The sequence below is a fragment of the Diceros bicornis genome, chromosome 34, assembly GCF_020826845.1.
Source record: "Diceros bicornis minor isolate mBicDic1 chromosome 34, mDicBic1.mat.cur, whole genome shotgun sequence".
NCBI classification, from domain to species: Eukaryota; Metazoa; Chordata; class Mammalia; order Perissodactyla; family Rhinocerotidae; genus Diceros; species Diceros bicornis.
This window is the reverse complement of record NC_080773.1, coordinates 7,746,403-7,771,349: the sequence shown is the minus strand read 5'-3', so window position 1 is coordinate 7,771,349 and position 24,947 is coordinate 7,746,403. Positions and strand designations below refer to the sequence as shown.

The window sequence follows — 24,947 nt, the reverse complement described above, 5'->3', positions numbered from 1 at the left end:
CTGCTGAGAGAATAACTCTAAAAACTATAGTAAAACAACAATAAGAAAACTAAAATGGAACTCTAGAAAATATCTCTTTAATATAAACTATAATAATGGAAGAACGGAAGTATAAAACAAACATAACACATGTAGAAAACAAAATACCACAATGCCAGACATAAATCCTACCCTATCAGTAATTACATTAAATGTACACATATTAAATACTCCAAACAGATGGCAGAAATAGGCAGGATGTCTTAAAAAAACATGATCCAAGTATATGCTGTCTACAAAAGACACAATAAATTCAAGGACACAAAACGGGTGACAGAAAAGGATAAAAAAAGATATACCATGCAAAGAGGAATCAAAAGTAAGCTGCAATAACTATACTATTATCAGATAAAATAGACTTTAGAACAAAAATTGTAACTAGAGAAGGACATTTTATAATATAAGGGGGTTAATCTATCAGGAAATTATATTATAAGCATACGTGCATGTAATAATAGAGCCCCAAAGTACATGAAGCAAAAACTAACAGAATTGAAGGGAAAAACAGACAATTCAACAAATTGGAGCCTTCAATGCTCTACTTTCAATAATGGACAGATCAACCAGCCAGAAGATCAACAGAAAACAACATACTCTTAAATAACCAACGCGTCAAAGAAGAAATCACAAGAGAAATTGGAAAATACTTCTGACTTGGACAAAAGGAAAACTCAACATACCAAAACTTAGGAAATATAGTTAAAACAGATCTTACAGGGAAATTTACAGCTTAAAATGACTATTAAAAAAAATAAGAAAGATCTCAAATCCATAATCTAATTGTACACTTAAGGAACCACATAAAGAAAAGCAAACTAAACACAAAGACAGAGGAAGGAAATAATGAAGATTAGAGGGGAGATGAACAAAGTAGAAAAAGAAAAACAGAGAAAAATCAAGTGTAACTACAAGTTGGCTCTTTGAAAAGATCGACAAAACTGACAAACTTTTAGCTAGACTGACCGAAAAAGAGAGAGAAGGCTCACACTAATATCAAGAATGAAAGAGGGGCTATCACTACCAACCTTACAGAAATAAAAAGGATTATAAGTAGCTTAGTGGTTGCCTAGGGCTGGGTGTGGGGATTGACTGCTAATGGGCATGGGGTCTCATTTCAAAATGAGGCTGTTGTCACAGTTGCAAAACTCTGTGAATATACTAAAAACCATGGCACTGTACACTTTAAATGAGTGAATTTCATGATACGTGAATTATATCTCAATAGAGCTGTTTTTAAAAGTCTGGACAACACTGGACCCAAAGTGCAGGGAAAATGGTTGTCTCGTGGGAAAGAGGAAGCCACTTCCTTCCTGAAATCAGTGGGAAATATGAGGAAGGGCAGCAAGAGAATGGTAAGCAGAGTAAAAATCTGAGGCCTCACGCTGAAGCGTCCTTACTTTCTTCTCCAGATATCAGGCCTTTCCAGGGAGCTTTCCTACCAACATCAGAAGTGCGCCTTCTCACCAGCCAGCTGGGTGACCACTGGCACGGCTTCTCCCACACGAGTCACCATCACTCACCTGGACACCATTCTTTTGTCTCCTTCCTCTTAACCATCCAGGGCTCCTTCTTCTGCTCCAATAAGGAGATTACATCCGGCTTAGAATCAGAAAGTCCTGCTCAAGAAAAAAAAAAAAGCGAGGACAAAGTTATATTGTGGGTGTCTCAGAATTAAAATCAGTCCATGATTATCAAGAAAAAGGAGTTAGTAGATTAAGGGTCAAAGGTCAGAGGAACAAAAAAGATAAAGTTGTCCAATGGAGCAGCCAATTTCTAACTTCACAAGGGACAAACCATACTTTGGTAAGCAAGAATCATTAATTCAGCCAGGCATTTGAAAAGCACTCACGAGAAATTCATAACAAAAAACATACAAATTCCAGAAGGCCAATGCTGAAGTTTGGGGGGCAGACAAACCTACCCAGTGAGATCAGGTTCTTATAATTCTCCAACATTACATCTCGGTACAAATCCTTCTGAGCAGAGTGCAAACATTCCCACTCCTTTTGAGAGAAGTAAATGGCCACATCTTTGAAGTTCAAGCCCTGGAACGGCAGATGAATATACCATTTGTGAAATTAATGGGCAAAATCTTTACAATGGAATAAAAGAAAATGAAGAAAGCAATTCAGTAGGGGAACACCGCTGGGAAAACAGGCTGTGCTGGACCCTTTAAGGTGGACGGGTCAGTGTGGAAGCAAGAGTGATCAGGGCACACATCATTCTTGGTGCACACGTCATTCTTAAACACGCCTACAACTATCTTCCATTATCGACCCAGGTCTGGGAATACACAGAGTCCAGATAATCGGTGTTTCCCAATTCAATAAAACTGTAACCACAAGTACACAGCACACTCTATGTTCATCACACAACCCTTGTGACCATCTCCTTCCCATTCTCCCAATAAAGAAATTTTTTAAAAAGCTTGATTCAAAAATAACTTATAAAACTTCTATTTCTGAGAACAGGATTTGAATATAACTTAGTGACTTAATAATTTCTTAAAAACTCAGGCTCAGGGGCTGGCCCCATGGCATAGCGGTTAAGTGTGCGCGCTCCGCTGCTGGCAGCCCGGGGTTCAGATCCCGGGCGCGCACCGACGCACCACTTGTCAGGCTATGCTGTGGCGATGTCTCACATAAAGTGGAGGAAAATCAGCACGATGTTAGCTCAGGGTCAGTCTTCCTCAGCACAAAGAGGAAGATTGGCATGGATGTTAACTCAGGGCTGATACTCCTCAGGAAAAAACAAAAAACAAAAAACTCAGGCTCATAAATATGCCAGAATATTAAATCCTAATCACTTTTCTATGTCACCACAAATTATAAAATAGATATCATTTTCACCAGCTATATTCTTATGTATTGTTATTTTGGCACACTAGTTTAGACAAGTTCTCTAAAGCTCTTTTGTAGTTATGAGAGTCATTACTTCTCAACAATTTATACATCTGGCTATATTGTTCCAGTTACCATAAATTCTCCCTAACTATACTATCTCAGTTCCTGAGCTACCAGAACTGATGGAGGAAGATCCACACTCACATTGATGTGACCCAAGACAAGCACACACTACACAAGTTCAAAATGGACCCATTCACTGGCGTCTACCTGGCACAGTCTCCTTGGACTATCATATAACTCCATACACTCAATCTATCAATCCCTATCATCTCCCCAATCCTAAAAATCTCAGAGAGCTAGAGATATGGGCAAATACTGAGACTGCAACAAATTAACATCAATTACCTTCTTGTCTAATTGGAAACTCAAGTTTACAACATGGGATCCCACATAACCATTATCTCCACTTCATCACATCACAGCTCTAACAAGGGAGGTATAAAATTCCCAGCAAGGGTTGGTTTTTCCACTCCATCAGTACGCCTGGCGGAAGGATATGCACTTAAGGTATTCTAAGTGGTTCGCTGAATGAATACCTCAACATGTGTTGAAGAATAGAGGGACACGTGGGACAGAAGCCTTTGGTAGCATCACTCACTGGAATGGGAAGAATCGGGAAACGAGTTCCTTGGAGGGGCTCAGGGAAGAAGGAAGTTTTAGGAAAAAGAAATCCACTGTTCAAATCTTCCAAAATAAAAAATGCATTCAATGAAGGAGGGGAGAAATATCAATTCACATAAATAATGGCTTTCAGGGTTGCAAAAACAGATCTCTTATACCCTGGGTTCATCCTAGAGAAATGCAGAGCTAGAGGAGGCAAAGGAGGAAAAAGCAAAAGCAGCCCTGAGACACCAGGCGACCTGAGTCTCCAAAGGACTGAGAATGAACTTTCCTCCCCTCCCCTGTCCCATCTTCCTGCTTTTGGCACCCCATCTCTCCCTCTCTCTCATAGACACACATACACACACACACAGTCTCTCTCTCTTTCTCTATTTGAGGGGGAATAACAAACCTTTACCTTCCTGAACCCCAGGGAATCCAACTGTATATAACCTATGCAGAAGAAACAACCTTCCCACCATCAGGAGCTGATGAGCCCAGAAGAGCGGGCCTGCTCTGACCTATGTCAGGCAGACCCTTGAACCACAACCTGGAAAACAATGAGCTCCTCGGCCATGGAGGCATCCCAAAGACATGACGGAGCCCTCAGGCCCAGAAACACAGGACACCAGGGCAGGCCCAGCCCTGGACAACGGTTTCTGCAACAGAGGTCTCCAGCTTCCCCCAGGCCTAACAGACTCAGTGCATCAGGTACCTCCTTGGCTTTGTTCCCATATCCCAGAACTAGGGCCCTTAGAACCCAGACTGAACGTCTTTCCACGCAGACCCTGTCCAGAAGCACCAATCTTGAGCTGGACAACCCACCAGGATCAGCAGGTCCTGAGCAGCCTCAGAAGAGCCAACCCTGGATGCAGGCTGCAATGGCTTTACATGAAACCACAACTCTCAGAATCCTCGTGGCCAGCACATCCTGGTTCCTGACCAAGATCACCCATGGCTTTCCTGCCTGATATTATTCCCTCTCACCCCTACCCGCCAGCCTCACCGCTGATAGGCAGTGTTCACTGCGTCTCAGGTACAATTACTACGCATTAAGCACTATAAGTTCCTGGTGCCTTATATGTATTAATCCTTGGGAGAGGCCCACGAATCCTAATTCAAAGAAAACTTTAGCTTAGAGAAGTGAATCATCTACTCAGATTTGCAGTTAGTGGTGACACTGCTGGGTTTTGAATCTAGATTTCTCCAACTCTGCAAATGACTGCCTTCCACTTCTGGCTCTCGCAGATGCAGCCAGGGACTTCCTCATCCTTTAAAAGAACCCTGAGCTAGGCTCTGCACTTACGGGAGCAGAAAATGCTTGGTCTGCTGTTTGTCACTGCAGACCACAGCGCTCTGAAGGGAAATCAAAGGTAGAAGGAAAAGGGAGGAAAGAAGCAGTTCTGCAAACAAAATTCCTTTATCCAAAAATATCCATCAAAATCCTCCATGACTCTGGCTCTGTGTGCGCACTGGGGACCTGTCGATGACTCTGACGCAGCACTTGCCCTTAAAAAGCTCAGAATCAGGGAGGAAAAACAAAAAAGTAGACAATCACAGGACATCAAGCTTTGTGGGGAACTGGTGACTGTGACTAATCGCCAGCTGAAAAATAATGTACTGAATATTAAAAACATTTTGGAATGCAATGATGAGCTGGCAAAGAAGGAACATAATCTTCAAAGTCTAAAGCTAATAAGTCAAAGTGGGCACCAAGAGGGGTGTGCTGAGCCACTGATGCTTATTTTACCAGAGAACCTCTGCTGAGCCTGGATGACCATGAGCTTTGACACTCGTGACCTTGAAGAGCAGGGGGAGAGGAGACCAAGCTACAGCTGGTCAAGATGGGAGTCTGACTGGTTCTGCACTGCAAAGACCTGGGACCTCCAGGACCACGCCCTCAGAGCAAGGGAAAAGTAGAAGTAGCACTCCCATCCTCGGGGCCGCAAGGAAAACACCCTGACTGGAACCCTGGCAGTTGGTGTAAGCAAAATTCTCCGAGGACTTGTAACCACAAGTCAGCCCTCCCACAGGTCTGCAGCTCACATCCACATTACTAAGGTGAATCTAAAAACTGGCCATCTATGAATCTACTTTACGGTGGTTCTGGTTTGGCAGTGCTCTTGGCAGAAGCAAACACAGACCTGCCCTAGAGGAACAACCTTCAACCAGGCTTCAAGAATCCACGGGTAGAATTCTAACGAAAATGACCCAAAAGTCAAAAATAATAAAACAGCACAACATTGTGAATGCACTAAATGCCACTGAACTGTACACTATAAAAGGGTTAACTGTATGTTATGTGAATTTCACCTAAATAAAAAATTAAATAAAAATGAAACTTGCAAAGAGGCATAATTCCATGATCAAAGAGTCAGGAAAATCAGTCATGCAACTGTTTCAACTTTTCATTATATTTGAAAATTTCCATAATAAAATATTGGAGGGAAAATAACACACCTCCAAAGAGTCATCTGTTACATAGAGAATACTAAAGAATATAAAATAAGTATATTATATGTTTTTTAAACAGGAGGTAAGATGGTAAGAAACAAAACTTCACAAAAATGACAGGTAGATTTAAAAGAGAAAAATAAAACTTCTAGAACAAAAAACATAATCTTAAAATTAAATCATACAATGGCTGGAATAAATATCTCCGAAGAGAAAAATTACCGGACTAAAAGATATAAAAAGAGATTATGTAGAATGCTATCAAGAAAGACAACGTGGAAAAGTATAAGAGAGGTTAAGAAGATAAAGTGAGTTTAACAGATATCTAATTAGAGTTCTGGAAGGAAAAAGGAGAAAAAACTGAGAAAAGGCTGTAATTGAAGACATAATGGCTAAGAAATTTTCAGATCTGACAAAAGGAAGCATTATTCAGAAGCCCAAGGAGTCTCAAACAGGACAAATAAAAAGAAATTCTAGACAATTATATCAACTCTACAGAGCATTAAAAACAAAGAGAATATGTTAAAAGCAGTTTGAGATTAAAGACTGATTGTCTACAAAGGAACAACAATCTGACTGGCAGATGTAAACCAGAAGATAGCAGCATATCCTAGTCTTCTGAGAGAAAATTATCTTTCACAAATGAGGACAAATAAAAACATTTTCAAAACAACAGCAATTCATTCAAGTATGGACCTCCATCTGAAGCAAGAGATCCTAGGTAGAGGTTTTGAGATATAAGAATGGTGAACAAAGAAAGTGGTAACCTAAGCTAACATCTGAATATATAAAATAATAAAAATGTTTTATGGGTTAAAAAAAATGATGGGAGAAAAATATCTGACAATATAAGTTGTTTGATCACTTGGAACATCCTAGTTCCTTAGGCTATTCAGCAAGAGCATAAAGATGCTCTTTAGTTTCAGACAGTGGTAAATTAAGAAGATATGTTAAAATTTCTAAGATAATCACTAAATATACAAAACTAGTTTATAACTTTCAAACTCATGCAGGGGAAACTGAAATGAGATTTTACAAAATACAGAAAAGAGGGGCCGGCCTGGTGGCGCAAGCGGTTAAGTGTGCACGCTCCGCTTCGGCGGCCTGGGGTCCGCAGGTTCAGATCCTGGGCGCACACCAACGCACCGCTTGTCACGCCATGCTGTGGCGGCATCCCATATAAAGCAGAGGAAGATGGGCACGGATATTAGCCCAGGGCCAATCTTCCTCAGCAAAAAAGAGAAGGATCAGCATTGGATGTTAGCTCAGGGCTCATCTCCCTCACACACACACACACACAAAAAACCCAGAAAAGCTAGAATAAAAAGCACAAACTAAGTCAATAATGATACTTTGAATTATATCAGTAATTACAACCATTAATGGACTAAATGCTCTCATTAAAAGATAAAGTTGGTCAAAAACCAAAGCTCAGTTATATGCTGTTTACAAGAGACACATCCAAAACATAAATATCCAGACAGACTGAAAGTAGAAGGCTAAAAGATAACTTGTGTACACACCTAATAAAACATAAATATCTATTAAATATAGACACATACATATGAAACCGAGGAAGCAGTTCACCATTCCCTCGATTAGGATGAAACTCTGCCTGTACCCACAAGGTTAACATGTAACCAGTCTCTGAGCTTGCCTTGCAGAACAGCAAGAGACAGCTGATAAGAGAGGAGCTTGCTGACAGCACCCCCGCTGACCGAGCATCTCACAGGAGACTGAGAAGCTAAAATGACCCATTGTAAACTTTACATGGCAGACTAAAAATCCACCCCCCGAATTTACACATGTGACCCATTAAGAAATATGAAAGACAGTCGCCCCTGCACAGAGGACTCTCAGAAATTCAGCCCCCAAGGCCACATGCTCCCCCTCCGTCTTATTCTCACAATGTGCTTTGGAAAAACGCTTAGAACTGCACATAGGCAAGCTAATCTGTAACCGGCAGAAAGAATAACTGTTAGCAGAAAATGTATGTCCTCTGCCCAAACTGTTCCTTCTGTCCCAGACAAGGAAGAAACTGAGGTTTTCTTGGGTTCCTCAGGAACGCTGCATTCAGCAGATGCGGAGAGGCGCCCCATGTTCTGCAGTCATCCATCACCTGACAGTTCTGAGCCCTCCCCAACCCCATTTGCCTTTATAAGTCACTTCCAAATCAGTTCCTCTTTAAGGTGGATTGTTTTTAGGACAACAGGCCACCATCTTCCTATTTGCTAGCTTATCGCTTATTGAAGTTCTTTCTCTGCCACCGTCTGCCTGGCCTTTTTTCTTTCGGCGAGCAGATCAAGCTCTTGCTCGGTAACACATACACATAAATAAAATAATAATTATGACAAACCTTCACCATTATGGGAGAACACATCACTCAAAATAATTGATAGACACAACAGACAAAAAGTCAGTAGAAATAGGAAATATTTAACTAACAAAATAAAATTAACAAGCTTGACTTAATGGCCACATATAGAACGATGTACCCAATTCTTTTCAATCATATCTGGAGGATTCAGAAAAACTGGCCACGTTGGGCCTTAACACAAGACACAAACATTTTACATGAATACACACTAATAAAAAGATGCACAGTAATAGGACTGCCTATGGGGGGTCGTAAATGGAATGGAAAAAAACTAAATAATTAATCAGAACAAGAGAATGGCCTTGCTCAGACCAATGATAACAACATGCCATGAAGTAAAAATTATGATTAACGTAACACTGCACTTGAAGCCTCTCCCCATCCTATCAAGGGAAACTAGTGCAGTAAGACAAGAATTAAAACTAAATACAGGTTGAAAAAAGAAGGAAAACAATATTTACAGATAATACAATTGTTCACATACAAAAAGTGTCCTTATTCATCAATGATATAATTATCTAGTTAGATGACCCCTAAATCCAAAAGAATCTACCAGACATTAGAATAAATGAGAGTTCAGCAAGTTGGATGGATATAAAAATCAATATCTAAAAATCAATCTCATGTCTGTACACAAGAAACAATGAGAAAATTATGCTTAAAAATTAATACCATTTACAAAACACAAAAATAACTAGGAATAAAGTTAACAAAAGATGTCTAAGACTTTAAAAATTTTATTGAAAACCATTATATAAGACTTAAATAAGCAGTTATACCAGTTAGAGGCAGAGGAAGACTCAATACTATAAAAACGTCAACCTCCCCTAAACTCATCAAGGATTCAACGCAGTGCAAACTCATATCCCAAATGGATTTCTATGGAACTTGATCAGCCAATTCCTAAATTTATATGGAGAAGCCAAAAGCCAGGGAACAGATAAGAGAATCCTAGAGAACAAGACTACAGTAGAGCACATGACTTACCAAATATCAAACATTAATACAAAGCTGCCTTAATTAAGACAATGTGGTTTTGGTGCAGTGATAGACAAACAGACCAGTATGGAAAGACAAACTGATCAGTGTATAGAAAGGACAGAACACATCAATACATATATATGGAAACTTAATTTATGACAGAATTGCCACTGAAGTACAGAGGGGAAAGGATGACTGTGGATTAAGAAATCTGGCCTCCAAAGAGAGGGCTTGCCTTTGTCTAGCTGATGGGATGTCACGGCTAAACACCTGGATTTTCCCAAGTGACAGGAGTGTCTCTGTCATTTACAGTGGGCCCCTAAGACCACGTGTGTAAGTTTATGCTAATGAGATGGCTCAGGGTGGGCGCTGGGCATGCCAGAGAGACCCACCATGTAATCAGAGCCTTCAAGCTTTGGACCAAGTGATACCAGCTGGACCTCCAGGCAAGTAGGGAGGGGAGATGCTGGAAACTGAGCTCAATCACACAGGAAATGATTCAATCATGCCTATGTAATGAAGCCTCAATAAAAACTCTGGACACTGAAGCTTGGGTGAGCTTCCCTGGTTGGCTATACTCTGCATATTGCCACATATCGATAACTGGGAAGGATAAACTTCGAGCCTGGAACCCTCCCAGATTCCACCCTATTCATCTCTTCCCTTGGCTGATTTTAATGTATCCTTTCCCTATAATCAATGTCACCATGAATATATCTTTCAGTGAGTTCTGTGAGCTTTTCTGGTGAATTACTGAACCTGAGGATGGTTGTGGGAACCCTTCAATTTATAGCCAGCTGGTGTGAAGTGAGGGTGGCCCTGGGTACCCTTAAACTTGCAGCTGGTGTCTGAAGTGAGGGCAGTCTTGTGGGGCCTGTTCCTTCAGACTGTGCAGTTTGCCTACTTCTCTGCAATGGCCTTTTCAATAAATGATGCTGGGATATAGTTATCCAAGTGGAAAAAGTGAAGCTGGACCCCTACCATATACCATATCCTAAAATCAATCCCAAGTGAATTAAAAACTTAAACACAAAATGCAAAACAATATCATTCATTCATAGAAAACATTATGGGAGAATATCTTGAGAAAACATTATGGGAGAATTATCTTTACTCTTAGGAGAAAAGAGACTTCTTAAACAAGACATAAATTAGTAAAGGAAAGGAAAACAGTGTTAAATTTGACAGTGTGGGGGAAGAGGGAGAATCTCCCTCAGCCCTTTTCCTTAAGGTTCTTATGGCTGGCCAAATAATTAACAAGACAGGTTAGCAGGAGAAAATAATACCAAGTTTAATAACATGTATACATGGGAGAAAGCAGGGACACTGCGTTTCTCCACACAATAGCAGAAATTCTCGTCTTAAATACCATGTTCACCCAATGACAAAGGAGGATGTTGGGGGTGGGGGGAGTCAGTTACAGGAGATTACCACTAAAGCACAGTAAACAAGAGTAAGGTTATTATGCAGATTTAAGGCCTCACCTTCCACACTGATAAGCCTCTAGAAATGAGGCCATCCCCCCCTCTTCCCAAAACAGAGAGGGAGATACCTTTACAAATGGAGATTTCCCTTATAAATGTAAATGATTGTCTGGCAACTCCTTGAAGGGCCATTCGGAGAATGTGGCCAGAGAGACAGAACTTCCGATAAGATGGGCTTGTTGGTGCCTTTCCTATTGTAACATTTATCCTACATTATCTTTACAGCCATCATGATAGATCTGTTCCAGGAAGGAGTTACTACGTCAAATTCTTTAGGCAGTTAGTGGGGGAGGTCAAATGTCCCTAGAGAAAATAACCAAGGTAAAGAGATAGATTTCAGGGTGGCCAAATCTTGATCTCCCACAGTCCCGCCTTTGAAACTAAAAGTTTCACAGTCCTTTTGAAACTTAAAGAAGTTTCATAGTCCAGAAGCTGAGTTGGTAGGTTGTTTCATCTCACTGAACACATTTCTTAGTCCTGATAATAGATCAGTTTAATTAAGTTTATTTTAGAAGGTGGTGATGCAGGTGGGCTCTCAAGATTATGCCTATATTATGGAAGCAAGCAATCAAGTACTTAATAGAAGCATTTCTACGTAAACAAAAGAAAAACAAGGTTAATGGTTGGAGCAAATTGTAAACCAGTTTCTGAGTTCAGAGGACAGCCAGTTAAGATGATTTTTAGATGTCAGCGTCAAAGTATCTTTTGCAGTTTAAAATGTCTCTGATGGTGTCCTCAGGTCATCTCAAGTTTATATCAAGTCCATCAGCTTCAGTTGGAAGGCTTCAGGAAAAAGGGCAGGTTTAGTTTTCAGTGATTCCAAATGAAAATGATGGGAAAAAAATGAAAAACATTAGTTTGGAGATCTGTAGCCAGATATTTTAGGAAACTAGAAGAAATCAGGATCCAGTCCAGTAAATAGATATAAAACAAAAACCTCAAAAGACAATTAACAAAACTAGGATCTAATATCTGCAAATGTATACTATAATTTTTACTGAAATATAATTTTTCTTTCTAAAATCACCCTCATTTTTATTAAGATAGCCAAATTAAAACTAACTAGTTTGCAAAATAAGTCTAGTTCCAATAGAGTTGGCCCAATTATTTACATAAGTACAGCAAGAATAGCAGTTGATCACATAGGCTCTTTTAAATCTGCTTTGCTGGCACTTTTATAAGGAATCTCAGATCGAACTTTAAAGGCCCCTCTAGGCCAGGAAAGCCAAGCCAAGGTTTTTGTCATCAGACTTTGCCTGTAATACCTACAGATTTGGGTGAATTTCTCTCTTCTGAGGTTCCCCCAAAATATTGAGGTTCCTTGTACCTGCCAGATAAGTGACATTCTTTACTTATCCTGGTAAGTGCTGCTTGGAACATAAAGGTACCAGGCCAATATTTCCACGTGGCTTTATTCCATAAAGTCCAATCTTCATTCCTCAAAAGCTGTATGGTTATATCGCAAATATGATGTTTCAGTTACAACCTTGGTAATATAACCAGTGTTTCCAATTGTGTCCTGTTATAAGGAGAACAGATTCTTATTGAACTTATGCAAATAACTACATTGCCATGAAAACAATACTCACTTACTAAGAGTTTCTAAATTCGAGGGATCAGATAGAGAGAAAAAGATAAATATTTCAATTTTACTTACAAAAGTATCATTTACCAAATTGCTATAAGTCATAGCTAGCTCAGGAGAAAAGAGAAAAAGTTTTCCTTAAATCTGAAAAAACAAAACATTAAAAATTCAGCAATACTTCAAATGAAAAATCATAAAAATTATAATCATCCTTATCAGTTCATTCAGTCCTGTGTAATACATTCTTGATCCCAATCTTTTTGTTAGCAGCTTCATGAAGTTATCAGTTTTTCCATCAGATTTCTGTAATTTCTTACCAAGTTCACTTTTATGATCAGAAAGCTTGTCAGAAACTTGTATTCTAGAGTTAAGTGTTAAAGTCCTTTCCATGAACTTCTCTGAAGATGAAACATATTTTGCAAAAGCATTAGTGCAAAGAAATAAGTCTGTAAACAACAAGACCTCAAAATGGCAATTCACAAGGAAATTTGGTTAATTTTGTGACATACAACACTAACCAGAATTATGACTGATAACCAGGACAGATCAGAATTTCAGTAATGTTATACAATTTTAAAACACCTATGTCAATAACATTTGCCCACATAATAGCACCTAAGCAGACTTATCATCACTTGTCTGACAATGCTTTCCATGTAATTTAACATACTGAATAAGCCTAATAAGTTAAGTATCTTTCTCCTTATAGGAAGAGAGGAAATTTCTTTGAGAAGTTCCAGGGCCCTTTGAAAATTCTCAAAGAAAAAAAGTAAAAAAAAAGACTTTATTTAAGATATGAATTTTGGGGAGCTTGTCAAAAATATAAAAAGTTAAAGCAAACAGAGCATTAACAGTCCAAAAAGCCTTCATAGAGAGACCTCAGTCTTTTGAACACAGGAAATTATTTTAAGAAAACATAGATTTTCTGTCTTTTAGGTAGACTTACTCAAAGGTAAAGAAAAGTCTTTTGTAACCTATTTGTCAAGTTTAAGCAAATTATCCTTTTAAGAGACAGAAGACCAAATTTTAATTTTGCACCAGCTTACTTCTGCTATTAAAACTCATTTACTTAATTAAATTCATTTCAATCTTAGCCAACTTGACCATGCAAAAACTCCTTTTCCAGAATTCCTCTTTCACAAACCTATAACTTTCTTTTTACATTCAGAATTTGTCCCATGTCTTTCTTTTCCCTCCTAGTACTTGAGGACAAATTTATCTCTCTTAATCAACCAAACAAAATATTTCCATTCTTATATCTTTTTTATACATCTTACTTTCCTTGTACACAGACATATTTTTCTTACTTTTTAGTAGCTTCAATCACATATACTAATTAGAAATTTTAACCCCAATTTGTAAGTAAAAACTAAACAATTATAAACTTTCTTTTACATTAGTATCTTGTGGCTTGGAAAATTTATGAACACTTCATAACTTCTAGAAATATGTTACTTTATAGTACAATCTTTTAATAAAACACATGTTTATCAATAGACCCAAAACACCTTTTAGTTTTTCTGTAATGAAAAGCCAAAAGTAGACAAATGTACATTTAGCAATCAATGTCTAATATCTTATGTTATTTGGAAATGATCTACTCAACTGAATTTTTATTATAAAACTTAGCAAAACTCTAAAGTTTTAAGTCACAAAAAAGAGTTTGGAAGCTGTAACCACCATAACACATAATTATTGTTTAAAGTTCATCCAACATTCATCTTTGTCACAACTATTTAGTTACTTATTCCCAATAATTATTTCGATTGCCTATAAGACTTAAGACATTAGATAAAATTAGCCATCATTTAAATTACTATTTTTGTTAACCAGTTCTGTAATAGAAATAACATCAGTTTTTTTCTACAAAATTTCATGTAAATTTCATCACCTCTTATACCTTTAAACATAGTTATCATTAAGATTTTTATCAATAGGTCTTGGTCTAATTTTGGACAAGGGAAGCATTCCCAGTCAGACATTTTAAAACATACTCAGGCAAAGTTGATGTAACCTCTTTATATAAAATTAGCTCAAACATTCCAACCTCTATAATCTGATCAACACTTACACTTTTACATGTTCTCACTTCAATTGTAACCTGAGTCAAGGTCTTAAGGCTAGTCAAATTTTTCCCTTCCTTTTTCTGGCCATTTTTTTTTGGGGGGTACCAATTAAACAATTGTGTGAGAGCTCTCAAAACATTTTTTTTCCCCCCAATTTAGAAGTTTTCCCAATTCAAAGGATCCATCGTCTGGCCATTGATGAGTAGGATCTTCATTTGTATATTTATTCCAATAGTGACTCGAACCAATAAGCCTTTTTAAGGAAAGACCCGGAGGTAACTTTCCACGCTTAGAATAAATCTTTACCATGGACGCAAGAGGCGTCCCTGGTGAGGGCACAGATGATGTAGCCCCCATGATCCACAGAATTCACTCCCAAAGATATTCAGAGAAAGTAAAGACCTTCGTTGCACAGGCGGTAAGGATGGTGTCTCCGGTGTCCCACAATAGTGTGGGACGCCTCCAGTCACAGACCCGCTAATCTGTGACACCGGGCAGGCGATACTGGAATGGGATTTTTCCAGCACTAACAAGCAACAAAGGTTAAGACGACAAAAGCCCTTATGGACTGGGCCCTTTATGACAAACTCCCCTGAGAGCTTGGCACAGCCGGACAAAGACAGTTCGGAACCCCAGTCTACTCGACTGGCCACCAAGGTGCACTCCGGTAAATGCACGATCCGTATGGTGGAGACCAAGGAGAATATTCTCACTGGTCACAAAGCCAAGTTCTCAGGACACAGAACAAGACAGAGATTACTCTGGGAGGAAAAGGGATTGTCGGGGGAAGAGGGAGGATCTCCCTCTGCCCTTTTCCTTAAGGTTCTTATGGCTGGCCAAATAATTAACAAGACAAGTTAGCAGGAGAAAATAATACTAAGTTTAATAACATGTATACATGGGAGAAAGCAGGGACACTGCGTTTCTCCACACAATAGCAGAAATTCTCGTCTTAAATACCATGTTTAGCCAACGACAAAGGAGGATGTTGGGGGTGGGGGGAGTCAGTTACAGGAGATTACCACTAAAGCACAGTAAACAAGAGTAAGGTTATTATGCAGATTTAAGGCCTCACCTTCCACACTGATAAGCCTCTAGAAATGAGGCCATCCCCCCCTCTTCCCAAAACAGAGAGGGAGATACCTTTACAAATGGAGATTTCCCTTATAAATGTAAATGATTGTCTGGCAACTCCTTGAAGGGCCATTCGGAGAATGTGGCCAGAGAGACAGAACTTCCGATAAGATGGGCTTGTTGGTGCCTTTCCTATTGTAACATTTATCCTACATTATCTTTACAGCCATCATGATAGATCTGTTCCAGGAAGGAGTTACTATGTCAAATTCTTTAGGCAGTTAGTGGGGGAGGTCAAATGTCCCTAGAGAAAACAACCAAGGTAAAGAGATAGATTTCAGGGTGGCCAAATCTTGATCTCCCACAACAGCATTAAAACTGAGAATTTCTACCATCATTTAAAGGCTAGAAGTCAAGCCACTGAGAGAAAGCACGTACAGCACATATAATTGACAAAACAATGACAATCCACAATATTTAAGAAATGCCTACAACACACTAAAGGTAACGAAAACCTGAAAATATAAAACTTAATAGAAAAATTAGAAAATGACATGATATGGTACTTCAGAGAAGAGAAAACATGACGGGGGCTCAACCTCATTTGGTACCAAAATATGCAAATTTAAAATCAAAATAATATATCAATTCATACCCACCAAATGGGTAAAAATTTAGAAGTCTGACAATACCAAACATTGATAAAGATATGAAGAAACAGGATTTATAAATGGGTATAAACACTGGAAAACAACTGGACAGTGTCTAGTAAGGCTGAAGACGCACATACCCTATGACTCAACAATTTTATTTCGAGTTATACACCTAGAGAAATTCTTACACATGACACCAAGAGACAAGTTCAAGAATGTTCACAGGAATGTTTGTAATATAAAAGAAAAAAAGACGTATTTGTATAATGGATGGCTATGTAGTAGGATAAATTCACAGTTTGTATGAATCTCCTGAATACACACTGAGAGACAAGTGATGAAGTTGCATAAGATTCTCAACAGTATGATTTTATTTATATCAAATTTAAAAATGAAAAGCAAGGGAATGAAAAACACAAAATTCAGAACAGTTACCTCTGAGGAGTAGAGAAGGGGACTGGATCGGGATGACTCATGGCACACATGGGTTTTCAACAATAATTAACGTGCTACTTCTTAAATATGGGTGTTTGATCATTTGTCATACCTTCTACAGCTTCTATAATTCAATATTTAACAACAGCAGTTTTACAGAGACAGTCACAGTACAGTGTGATAAGAATCACGACAAATGCAGCAGAAGGGAATGTAGTCACTCAGAGTCACCAAGCATAATCAGGAGACTAAAGTAGGCTTCGAAGAACTCAGAAAGGGGTGGTGTGGGATAAGTGCCCCTCTTGTGTTTCTTGTGCAAGACGCAAGAGACAGCACCGAGCATTCTGGGAACCGCTAGAGTAGAGTCAGGGGGGAGCAGAGAGAGACAAGGCTGGAAAGAAGGATCAGATCATGAGCCATTTAGACTTGTTCTCACAGGTGAGGGGTTTTAAGCAGGACAAGTTAGCTCCAGTTACAAGCAGAAGAATCCTGCTATGGGAAATGAGCAAATACTGACTAACTTAGGTTGAAGGGTATGTGAAAATTTCATGCGTCATGTAGAAGATTAATTGGGGCCCAGAAAAGGAACAAGATTCCACCAAAATCACTGGATGTTGGGAAGACCGAGAGGTAAGAGCTGGGGGACCTCCAGGTTGCCAGTTTAAGTATACACTCACGTGAATTTCCATTACCATCATATTCCCCAAACCTTGCAGACCACACTATACAGAGGAAGTTATGAGGAAGCCCTGTCACAGAGTTAATAAATAACAGAAACGGGGTACGACTTTACCGTTTTATAACAGTGCATGGCTTCTCATTAACACAGAGAAAGGACCCTTGCCACTCTGAGGAGAGGAGGGAACAGAGGGAGAAATGAATGGTCAAGGGTTGAAGGGCAAGGGAGGTAGAGTTCCTTCCTCACAAAATGTGCTGAGAATGGATGCCGTCCTCTTCTGAGAATCTGAGGAAGGTTCTGGCCAGGATGGGAATGGGAAGACAAACTCAACAAGTTCTCACAGAGTTCAAAAGAAAAAGAAGAAAAGAAGAAACAGATTAATCCAGAATAGCAAGAATACTTCTTAGTCTTTAGAGAGAAAGGAATCCTTGAGAACTGACTGGCCAGAATTAAGGAAAGAGGAGCCACACTCAGACACGTCCAGGGAACAAACCCTGAACATACTACAAATACTCTGCCATTGTTTAAAATTAATTACTCCAGGGCCGGCCCCGTGGCTTAGCAGTTAACTGCGCGCGCTCCCCGCTGCTGGCGGCCCGGGTTCGGATCCCGGGTGCGCACCGACACACTGCTTGTCCGGCCATGCGGAGGCCGCGTCCCACATACAGCAACTAGAAGGATGTGCAGCTATGACATACAACTATCTACTGGGGCTTTGGGGGAAAATAAATAAATAAAATTAAAAAAAAAATGTAATTACTCCAAAGTCACATAAAAAGGCCTAAATAAACACCCCAAATTAGGACTTTTACAGCCAACATTCTCTGGTCATATCTCACACCAGATACTTTAAAGATTAAATTGTTTGGACAAAAGCACTTGAGGAAAATATGAGAGACTTTTCTATTTTTGTAGTAAGGAAGACCTTCTTGCACGACATAAAGGGAAGAAAACATTTTTTGAAAGCCCTGAATCTAAAAACACACAAAATAGATCAACTGTGAAAAAATATTCCTAAAACAACTTACAAATGACAAAGAGAAAATATGCTTAAGGTATAAACTTGTTTAAAATAAACGAAAAAAAAATAAAATAAAATAACACTCTTTGACAAGTGGGCAAAGGAAATCAGTAGGCAATTTAGAAATTCCAGTTGTACCATTTATTAACTGTGTAATTTGGGGGCAACAGACTTACATAATCTATTTCCTCATTTGTCCACTTAGAATACCATATTTCATCAATTCTGAGATGCCACTAATTATACAGCCACTATTACTTTATACACCACGAAAGAAAAAAATGCCATCAATGAAACTGCGACTTGCCAGGAATTGTAAAACCTATCCTGACTTCAGAGAAGTTAAAACGTGAAAAAAAAAAAAGCGCACCACAGAATCAATGAAATACAGTTCTACCTGTCTCATAGGGTTGTTGTATGGATTTAACAAGACAACACATGTAAAAAACTTCGAACTACAAGTGGCTCAAAGTAAACATTCAATAAGTGAGTTGCTTCTATCAGTAACATGATCCTATTCTGAAAACAAAATTACATACCCAACAGCATCCATTTATGATAAAAACTCTGAATAAAATGGGTATAGAAGGAAAGTATCTCAACATAATAAAGGCCATATATGAGAAACCCACAGCTAATATCATCCTCAATGGTGAAAAACTGAAAGCTATGCCTCTAAGAACAGGAACCAGACAAGGATGCCCACTCTCACCACTCCTATTTAACATAGAACTGGAAGTCCTAGCCAGAGCAATCAGGCAAGAAAAAGAAATAAAAGGGATCCAAATCGGAAAGGAAGAAGTGAAACTCTCACTATTTGCAGATGTCATGATTTTATATATAGAAAACCCTAAAGAATCCACCAAAAAACTTTTAGAAGTAATAAACGAATACAGTAAACTTGTAGGATACAAAATCAACATACAAAAATCAGTTGCATTTCTATACACTAACAACAAAGTAACAGAAAGAGAAATTAAGAATACAATCCCATTTACAATTGCAACAAAAAGAATAAAATACCTAGGAATAAACTTAAGCAAAGAGATGAAAGATCTGTACACCGAAAACTATAAAACATTGCTGACAGAAACTGAAGACGACACAAAGAAATGGAAAGATATTCCGTGCTCTTGGATTGGAAGAATTAACATAATTAAGATGTCCATACTTCCTAAACCAATCTATAGATTCAATGCAGTCCCTATCAAAGTTCCAACAACATTTTTCACAGAAATAGAACAAAGAATCCTGAAATTTATATGGAACAACAAAAGACCCCGAATAGCTAAAGGAATCCTGAGAAAAAAAGAACAAAGCTGGAGGTATCACACTCCCTGATTTCAAAATATACTACAAAGCTATAGTAACCAAAACAGCATGGTACTGGCACAAAAACAGACACATAGATCAAAGGAATAGAATCGAAAGCCCAGAAATAAATCCACAGATCTATGGACAGCTAATCTTTGACAAAGGAGCCAAGAACACACAATGGAGAAAGGAAAGTCTCTTCAACAAATGGTGCTGGGAAAACTAGACAGCCACATGCAAAAAAATGAAAATAGACCATTATCTTACACCATACACAAAAATGAACTCAAAATGGATTAAAGACTTGAATGTAAGACCTGAAACCATGCAAGTTCTAGAAGAAAACATAAGCAGTACGCTCTTCGACATCGGTCTTAGCAACATATTTTCAAGCACCATGTCTGACCGGACAAGAGAAACGATAGAAAAAATAAACAAATGGAACTACATCAAACTAAAAAGCTTCTGCACAGCAAAGGAAACCATCAACAAAACGAAAAGACAACCGAACAATTGGGAGAAGATATTTGCAAACCATACATCTGATGAGGGGTTAATCTCCAAAATATATAAAGCACTCATGTATCTCAACAAGAAAAAAACTAACAATGCAATTAAAAAGTGGGCAAAAGACCTGAACAGACATTTCTCCAAAGAAGATATACAGATGGCCAACAGACACATGAAAAGTTGTTCAGCATCATTAATTATCAGGGAAATGCAAATCAAAACTACAATGAGGTATCACCTCACACCCGTCAGAATGGCTATAATCAACAAGACAGGAAACAACAAGTGTTGGAGAGGATGTGGAGAGAAGGGAACTCTCATCCACTGCTGGTGGGAGTGCAAACTGGTGCAGCCACTATGGAAAACTGTATGGAGATTCCTCAAAAAATTAAGGATAGAACTACCATACGATCAGCTATTCCACTGCTGGGTAGCTTTCCAAAGAATGTGAAAACACCAGTGCATAAAGATACATGCACCCTTGTGTTCACTGCAGCATTATTCACAATAGGCAAGACGTGGAAGCAATCTAAGTGCCCATCAAGGGACGAATGGATAAAGAAGATGTGGTATTTATACACATTGGAATACTACTCAGCCATAAGAAATGATGAAATCCAGCCATTTGTGACAACATGGATGGACACTGAGGATATTATGCAAAGTGAAATAAGTCAGAGGGAAAAGGTCAAATACTGTACATCTCACTCATTAAGTAGTAGATAATAACAACAAACAAACACATAGAGACAGAGATTGGATTGGTGGTTACCAGCGGGGAAGGAGGGAGGAAGGAGGGTGAAAGGGATAATTAGGCACACGTGTGCGGTGACGGATTATAATTAGTATTTGGGTGGTGAACATGAGAACGTGATGTAATCCATGCAGAAATGGAAGTATAATGATGTACAGCTGAGATTTATATAATGTTATAAACCAATGTTACCACAATAAACCAAAAAAAATAAAATAAAATTACATACCCACATATATGTGTAGACAAAATAATTTCAAAATATTAATAGTGACTACCTCTAGATGGTTGGACCATGGGTGACACACTTTCTTAATTTTCTCCAGTTAAGAAACTTTTTGCAAGAATCCTATATTACTTTAATCATTAGAAAGAGAGCAATTAGGGCCAGCCCTGTGGCTTAGCGGTTAAGTGCACGTGCTCTGCTACTGGCAGCCCGGGTTCGGATCCTCGGCGCGCACCAACTCACCGCTTGTCCCGCCATGCTGAGGCGGCGTCCCACATACAGCAACTAGAAGGATATGCAACTACCACATACAACTATATACTGGGGCTTTGGGGAGAAAAACGGAAAAAAAGGAGGCGGATTAGCAATAGATGTTAGCTCAGGGCCGGTCCGTCTCAGAAAAAAAAAAAAGAGAAGGACTGGCATGGATGTTAGCTCAGGGCTGATCTTTCTCACAAAAAAAAAAAGAAACAGAGCGATTATCTTATTTCTATCTTGGAAAAGAAATATCTAGAGCTGAAGGGGTCTGGCAGGCGTTCCAGGCTGTTAGAAATTTGGAAGCAAACAGGCTATTGCATGTGACCCTGGAGGGGACAACAACGAAATTAGTGAGACTGAACTGAGTAAACTTATTCTGTTCTTCAACTTCCCTGCCAAATCACTGAGGCACAATCTGTCAAGAGTATTCTGGGAATGAACAAAATCCAGGAAAATGGAAATTCTCGATCAGATGAGACAATGTGTGCAAAGTAGACAGCTCCGGTCTAGGCTCCTGGCAGGTTTAGGAAAACTGCTCCATATATGTCGTTTCCTCCTCTCTTCCCCTTTCTCCAAATCACTGTTGTTAATCTTTTGGATAGAATCCTCAAAGAGGATAGTGTCCTGAAAACCAAGAAGCCCTTTCCAAGAAGAAAGTGCCAAATACACCTTACCTCTCCCATGACTTCTGATGCACAGCGGCTCTTCTCTTCTCCTCTTCCGGATTCTTAGAGAAGGAAAAAGGTGGAAAAGGGTTCAGAAACTATGAGACAACAGTCCCTTCCTGGAGCCCAGAGGAGGCGAAGTCCGACTAAATCCCTGCCCCACCCCAGGCACTGGGAGGGAGCCAAAGCCACAGAAGCCTGCAACTCCACCACCCTCTCCCATCACCACAAAGAAGAGCAGGCGACGCTAGGGGCCCACACAGGAGTCCTGGGAGAGCATCCCAGACTCAGGCCTCCTTCCCCCATCACAGTCTGACTGGATTCTTCCAGGCCCAGTATCTTACACTGAGCCCAGGTCTGTGGCTGCAAGGCACAGCCTAAGCGGATCCACTTGTCCGACTCCCACACTCCTGTCCTCTGGGCTGGGGGCACCTCTACGGGCCTGGACTCCCGACAGCCACAGGGTGAAAGAACAAAAAAGTGGCAGTAGGAGGGGCACCCGGTCCCAATCTCTAGAAACCCGCTGGACACCAGAAATAGCTCCGGAGAGAAAGCCATCACTGCGCTGGAGACCGACTGGCGGCGGCGGCGTGAGCTGCGGCCGGTCTGGACCGCGCGAGGCCGTGGGGGTCTGGGGTGAACTCCCAGAACCCATCCTCCGGCGGACCCCCCCAGCGTCCACCAAGGACGTACAAAGGGGGCCCCCCTCCAGTTCCAGCCGCAAAGGCAGAGTGGGCGCCGCGGCCACCGGTCGCCGAGCCCCGGACATCGGGGCGCGATCCTCGCAGGCAGGAGGCCACACGGCTGCGGCACCCTCGGCCGCCAGCCCGCCAGCCCCCCAGCCCGCTCCCGCGCCGGCCCGAGACCACCCCCACCCCCTGCGGACGCGCGGCGCCGTCCGCGACTGTCCCAGCGGGGACACGCGGCCCGGACGTGCCCGACGGCCGTCCGTACTGAAGACCCCAGCCCCGCCCGGGGTCCTCGCACTCCCGTCTGATCCAATCCGCCGCAAACCAGTGAGCTAGGCCGCCGGACCCTCGCGGCCGAACGCCCGCCAACCTACCAGCGGGCAGCCGACTTCGGCGGGAAGCGCCTGTGCCGCGGAGCCCTCAGGAAAACGTAGTCCCGAGGAGGCAAAACCCAGCCAGGGCCGGCCGGCACCACAGTCGTGCGCCCAGAGCCGCGCCGCGTTCAGGGAAGCCCGGTCCCGGCCGCGCGGCCGCGCCTGCGCATCCTCCGAGCACCTGGGCGAACCCGCGGCTCCAGGCGGCAAGCGGCCGCCGGCGGGCGAGAAAAGGCTGTGGGCCCTGGAGGCTTCTGGGAAAGGCGGCGCTCAGCCGGGGAGAGCGGGGAGGGGGCTGGGGGGCGGTCCTCCCGCAGGACGGCTGCCCCCATGCCGCGAGCTAGGAGTCCTCCCGGACCTGGGCGGTTCAGCCCTTGGCGCCCCACGATGCTGGTGGAGCTGGGAGCTCAGGTTTCCCCCGAGAAGCCCCTCTCCAGTCGCGGGCGCCGCCGGGAAGTGCAGTCCTCAATCGGGAAGGCCGCAGCGCCGCAGCCAGGTGCCCTGGCTTTTCGGCACCATTGAGGCGGGGTGGTAGGGACGCCCAGTAGGGGCTGGGCCCACCCTGGAGCCGTCTGGGAAATGCAGTCCTGGCTTAGCGGGCTGGGGATGTGGAGGAGGAGAGGCTGAAGTGGGGCAGTCTGCAGCTCAGGATCGGGGAACCTGAGAAGGGCCTGGGGGAGGTTTGTTAACCAAAATGAGCAGCTTTACGAGGCAAAGATAAGTTTTAAAGAAAAGAGAGACTTTACTAAAAGGTTTGCAAACCGGGAAAGTACACCTCAACCCGCAAGTTGATAGGTGGGCCCCGCCCCTCCGTCTTGGGGTGGCTGGATTTTAAAGGCAAAAATTGCAGAGTGTGCAAGGTTAAAGCTGAGTCCAGTTCTGATTGGTCGCCCTTTCCAGCTACAGTGTGTCTTGTGCCGGGGCTTTCTAAACGTCCTAACTGCAGGGAAAGACTACTGCATTGCTCTCCAGCCATGTGCTGACAGTTAAGGTTAAAATGTAATTTTTTATTTCTGCCCATAGTTCAACCTTGATGTGGTCATGGTGACCTTCACGACGACTCTGGCCTCGTTCTTATCTCTTTCTTTTAACCGATTGAAGGAGGACAACCCTGGGTCTGGAATGGAAATAATGGAATACCAAAACTAACTTCTATATACCACGTAATACTGTTTTCAAATTTTGTATAAGTACATAAATACAAAAAAAAAAGCCACTTGGGTAGTAAGATCTCTGAAAAGTTACACTAACATTTGTTAACAGTAGTTAATTTCTAGGACGTGTAATTACGAATTTTTTTCTTTTTACTTTAAGAGTATTCTCTTATATTTTGGGCATAGTCATGTTCTTCTTATGAAACATTATGTATTAAATTTTGTTAAATATAAAGTGAATAAGTATAGACTCTGAAATTGATGAGCTAGAAAACAGAAAAGTGGGCCAGATTTTTAAAATTTGCAATTTGGTTCTAAAGGATAAATGAAACACAATATTGATAAACAATAACAAAACAGGAAATTAAATCAAAATGAAAACATTAGAAATGAGAAAGATTAAACCATAGACACATAATTTAAAAGAACTTTGAGGCTATGTGCAACTCTATAACCATAGTAGAGGAAATTGTAGCTTTTCTAGTAAAATTTAAATTACTAATTTCTACTAAGAACTAGAAAACCTGAACAGAACAATAACCATAATAAAATTTAAATATATCTTAAAATATGTACTAAAGGTACATATTAAAAAGATACCAGATGGTTATAGCTGAGTTTTAGCTAATTTTTGAACTAATAATGATTA

The 24,947-nt window shown here is 40.7% G+C and overlaps 1 protein-coding gene across 1 annotated transcript in view; it reads right to left on the bottom strand.

Moving 5' to 3' along the window:
- Nucleotides 1-23,564, bottom strand: part of LOC131397767 (zinc finger protein 568-like) — a 34,133-nt gene extending 10,569 nt beyond the window's left edge. The window contains exons 1-4 of the mRNA XM_058530817.1: nt 23,145-23,564; nt 22,091-22,143; nt 1,961-2,084; nt 1,560-1,655 (exon numbers count right to left, since the gene is read on the bottom strand). Coding sequence (XP_058386800.1) covers nt 1,560-1,655; nt 1,961-2,084; nt 22,091-22,099 — 229 coding nt within the window. The 5' untranslated portion in view covers nt 22,100-22,143; nt 23,145-23,564. The remainder of the gene's footprint in view (nt 1-1,559; nt 1,656-1,960; nt 2,085-22,090; nt 22,144-23,144) is intronic.
- Nucleotides 23,565-24,947: the final 1,383 nt, after the last annotated feature.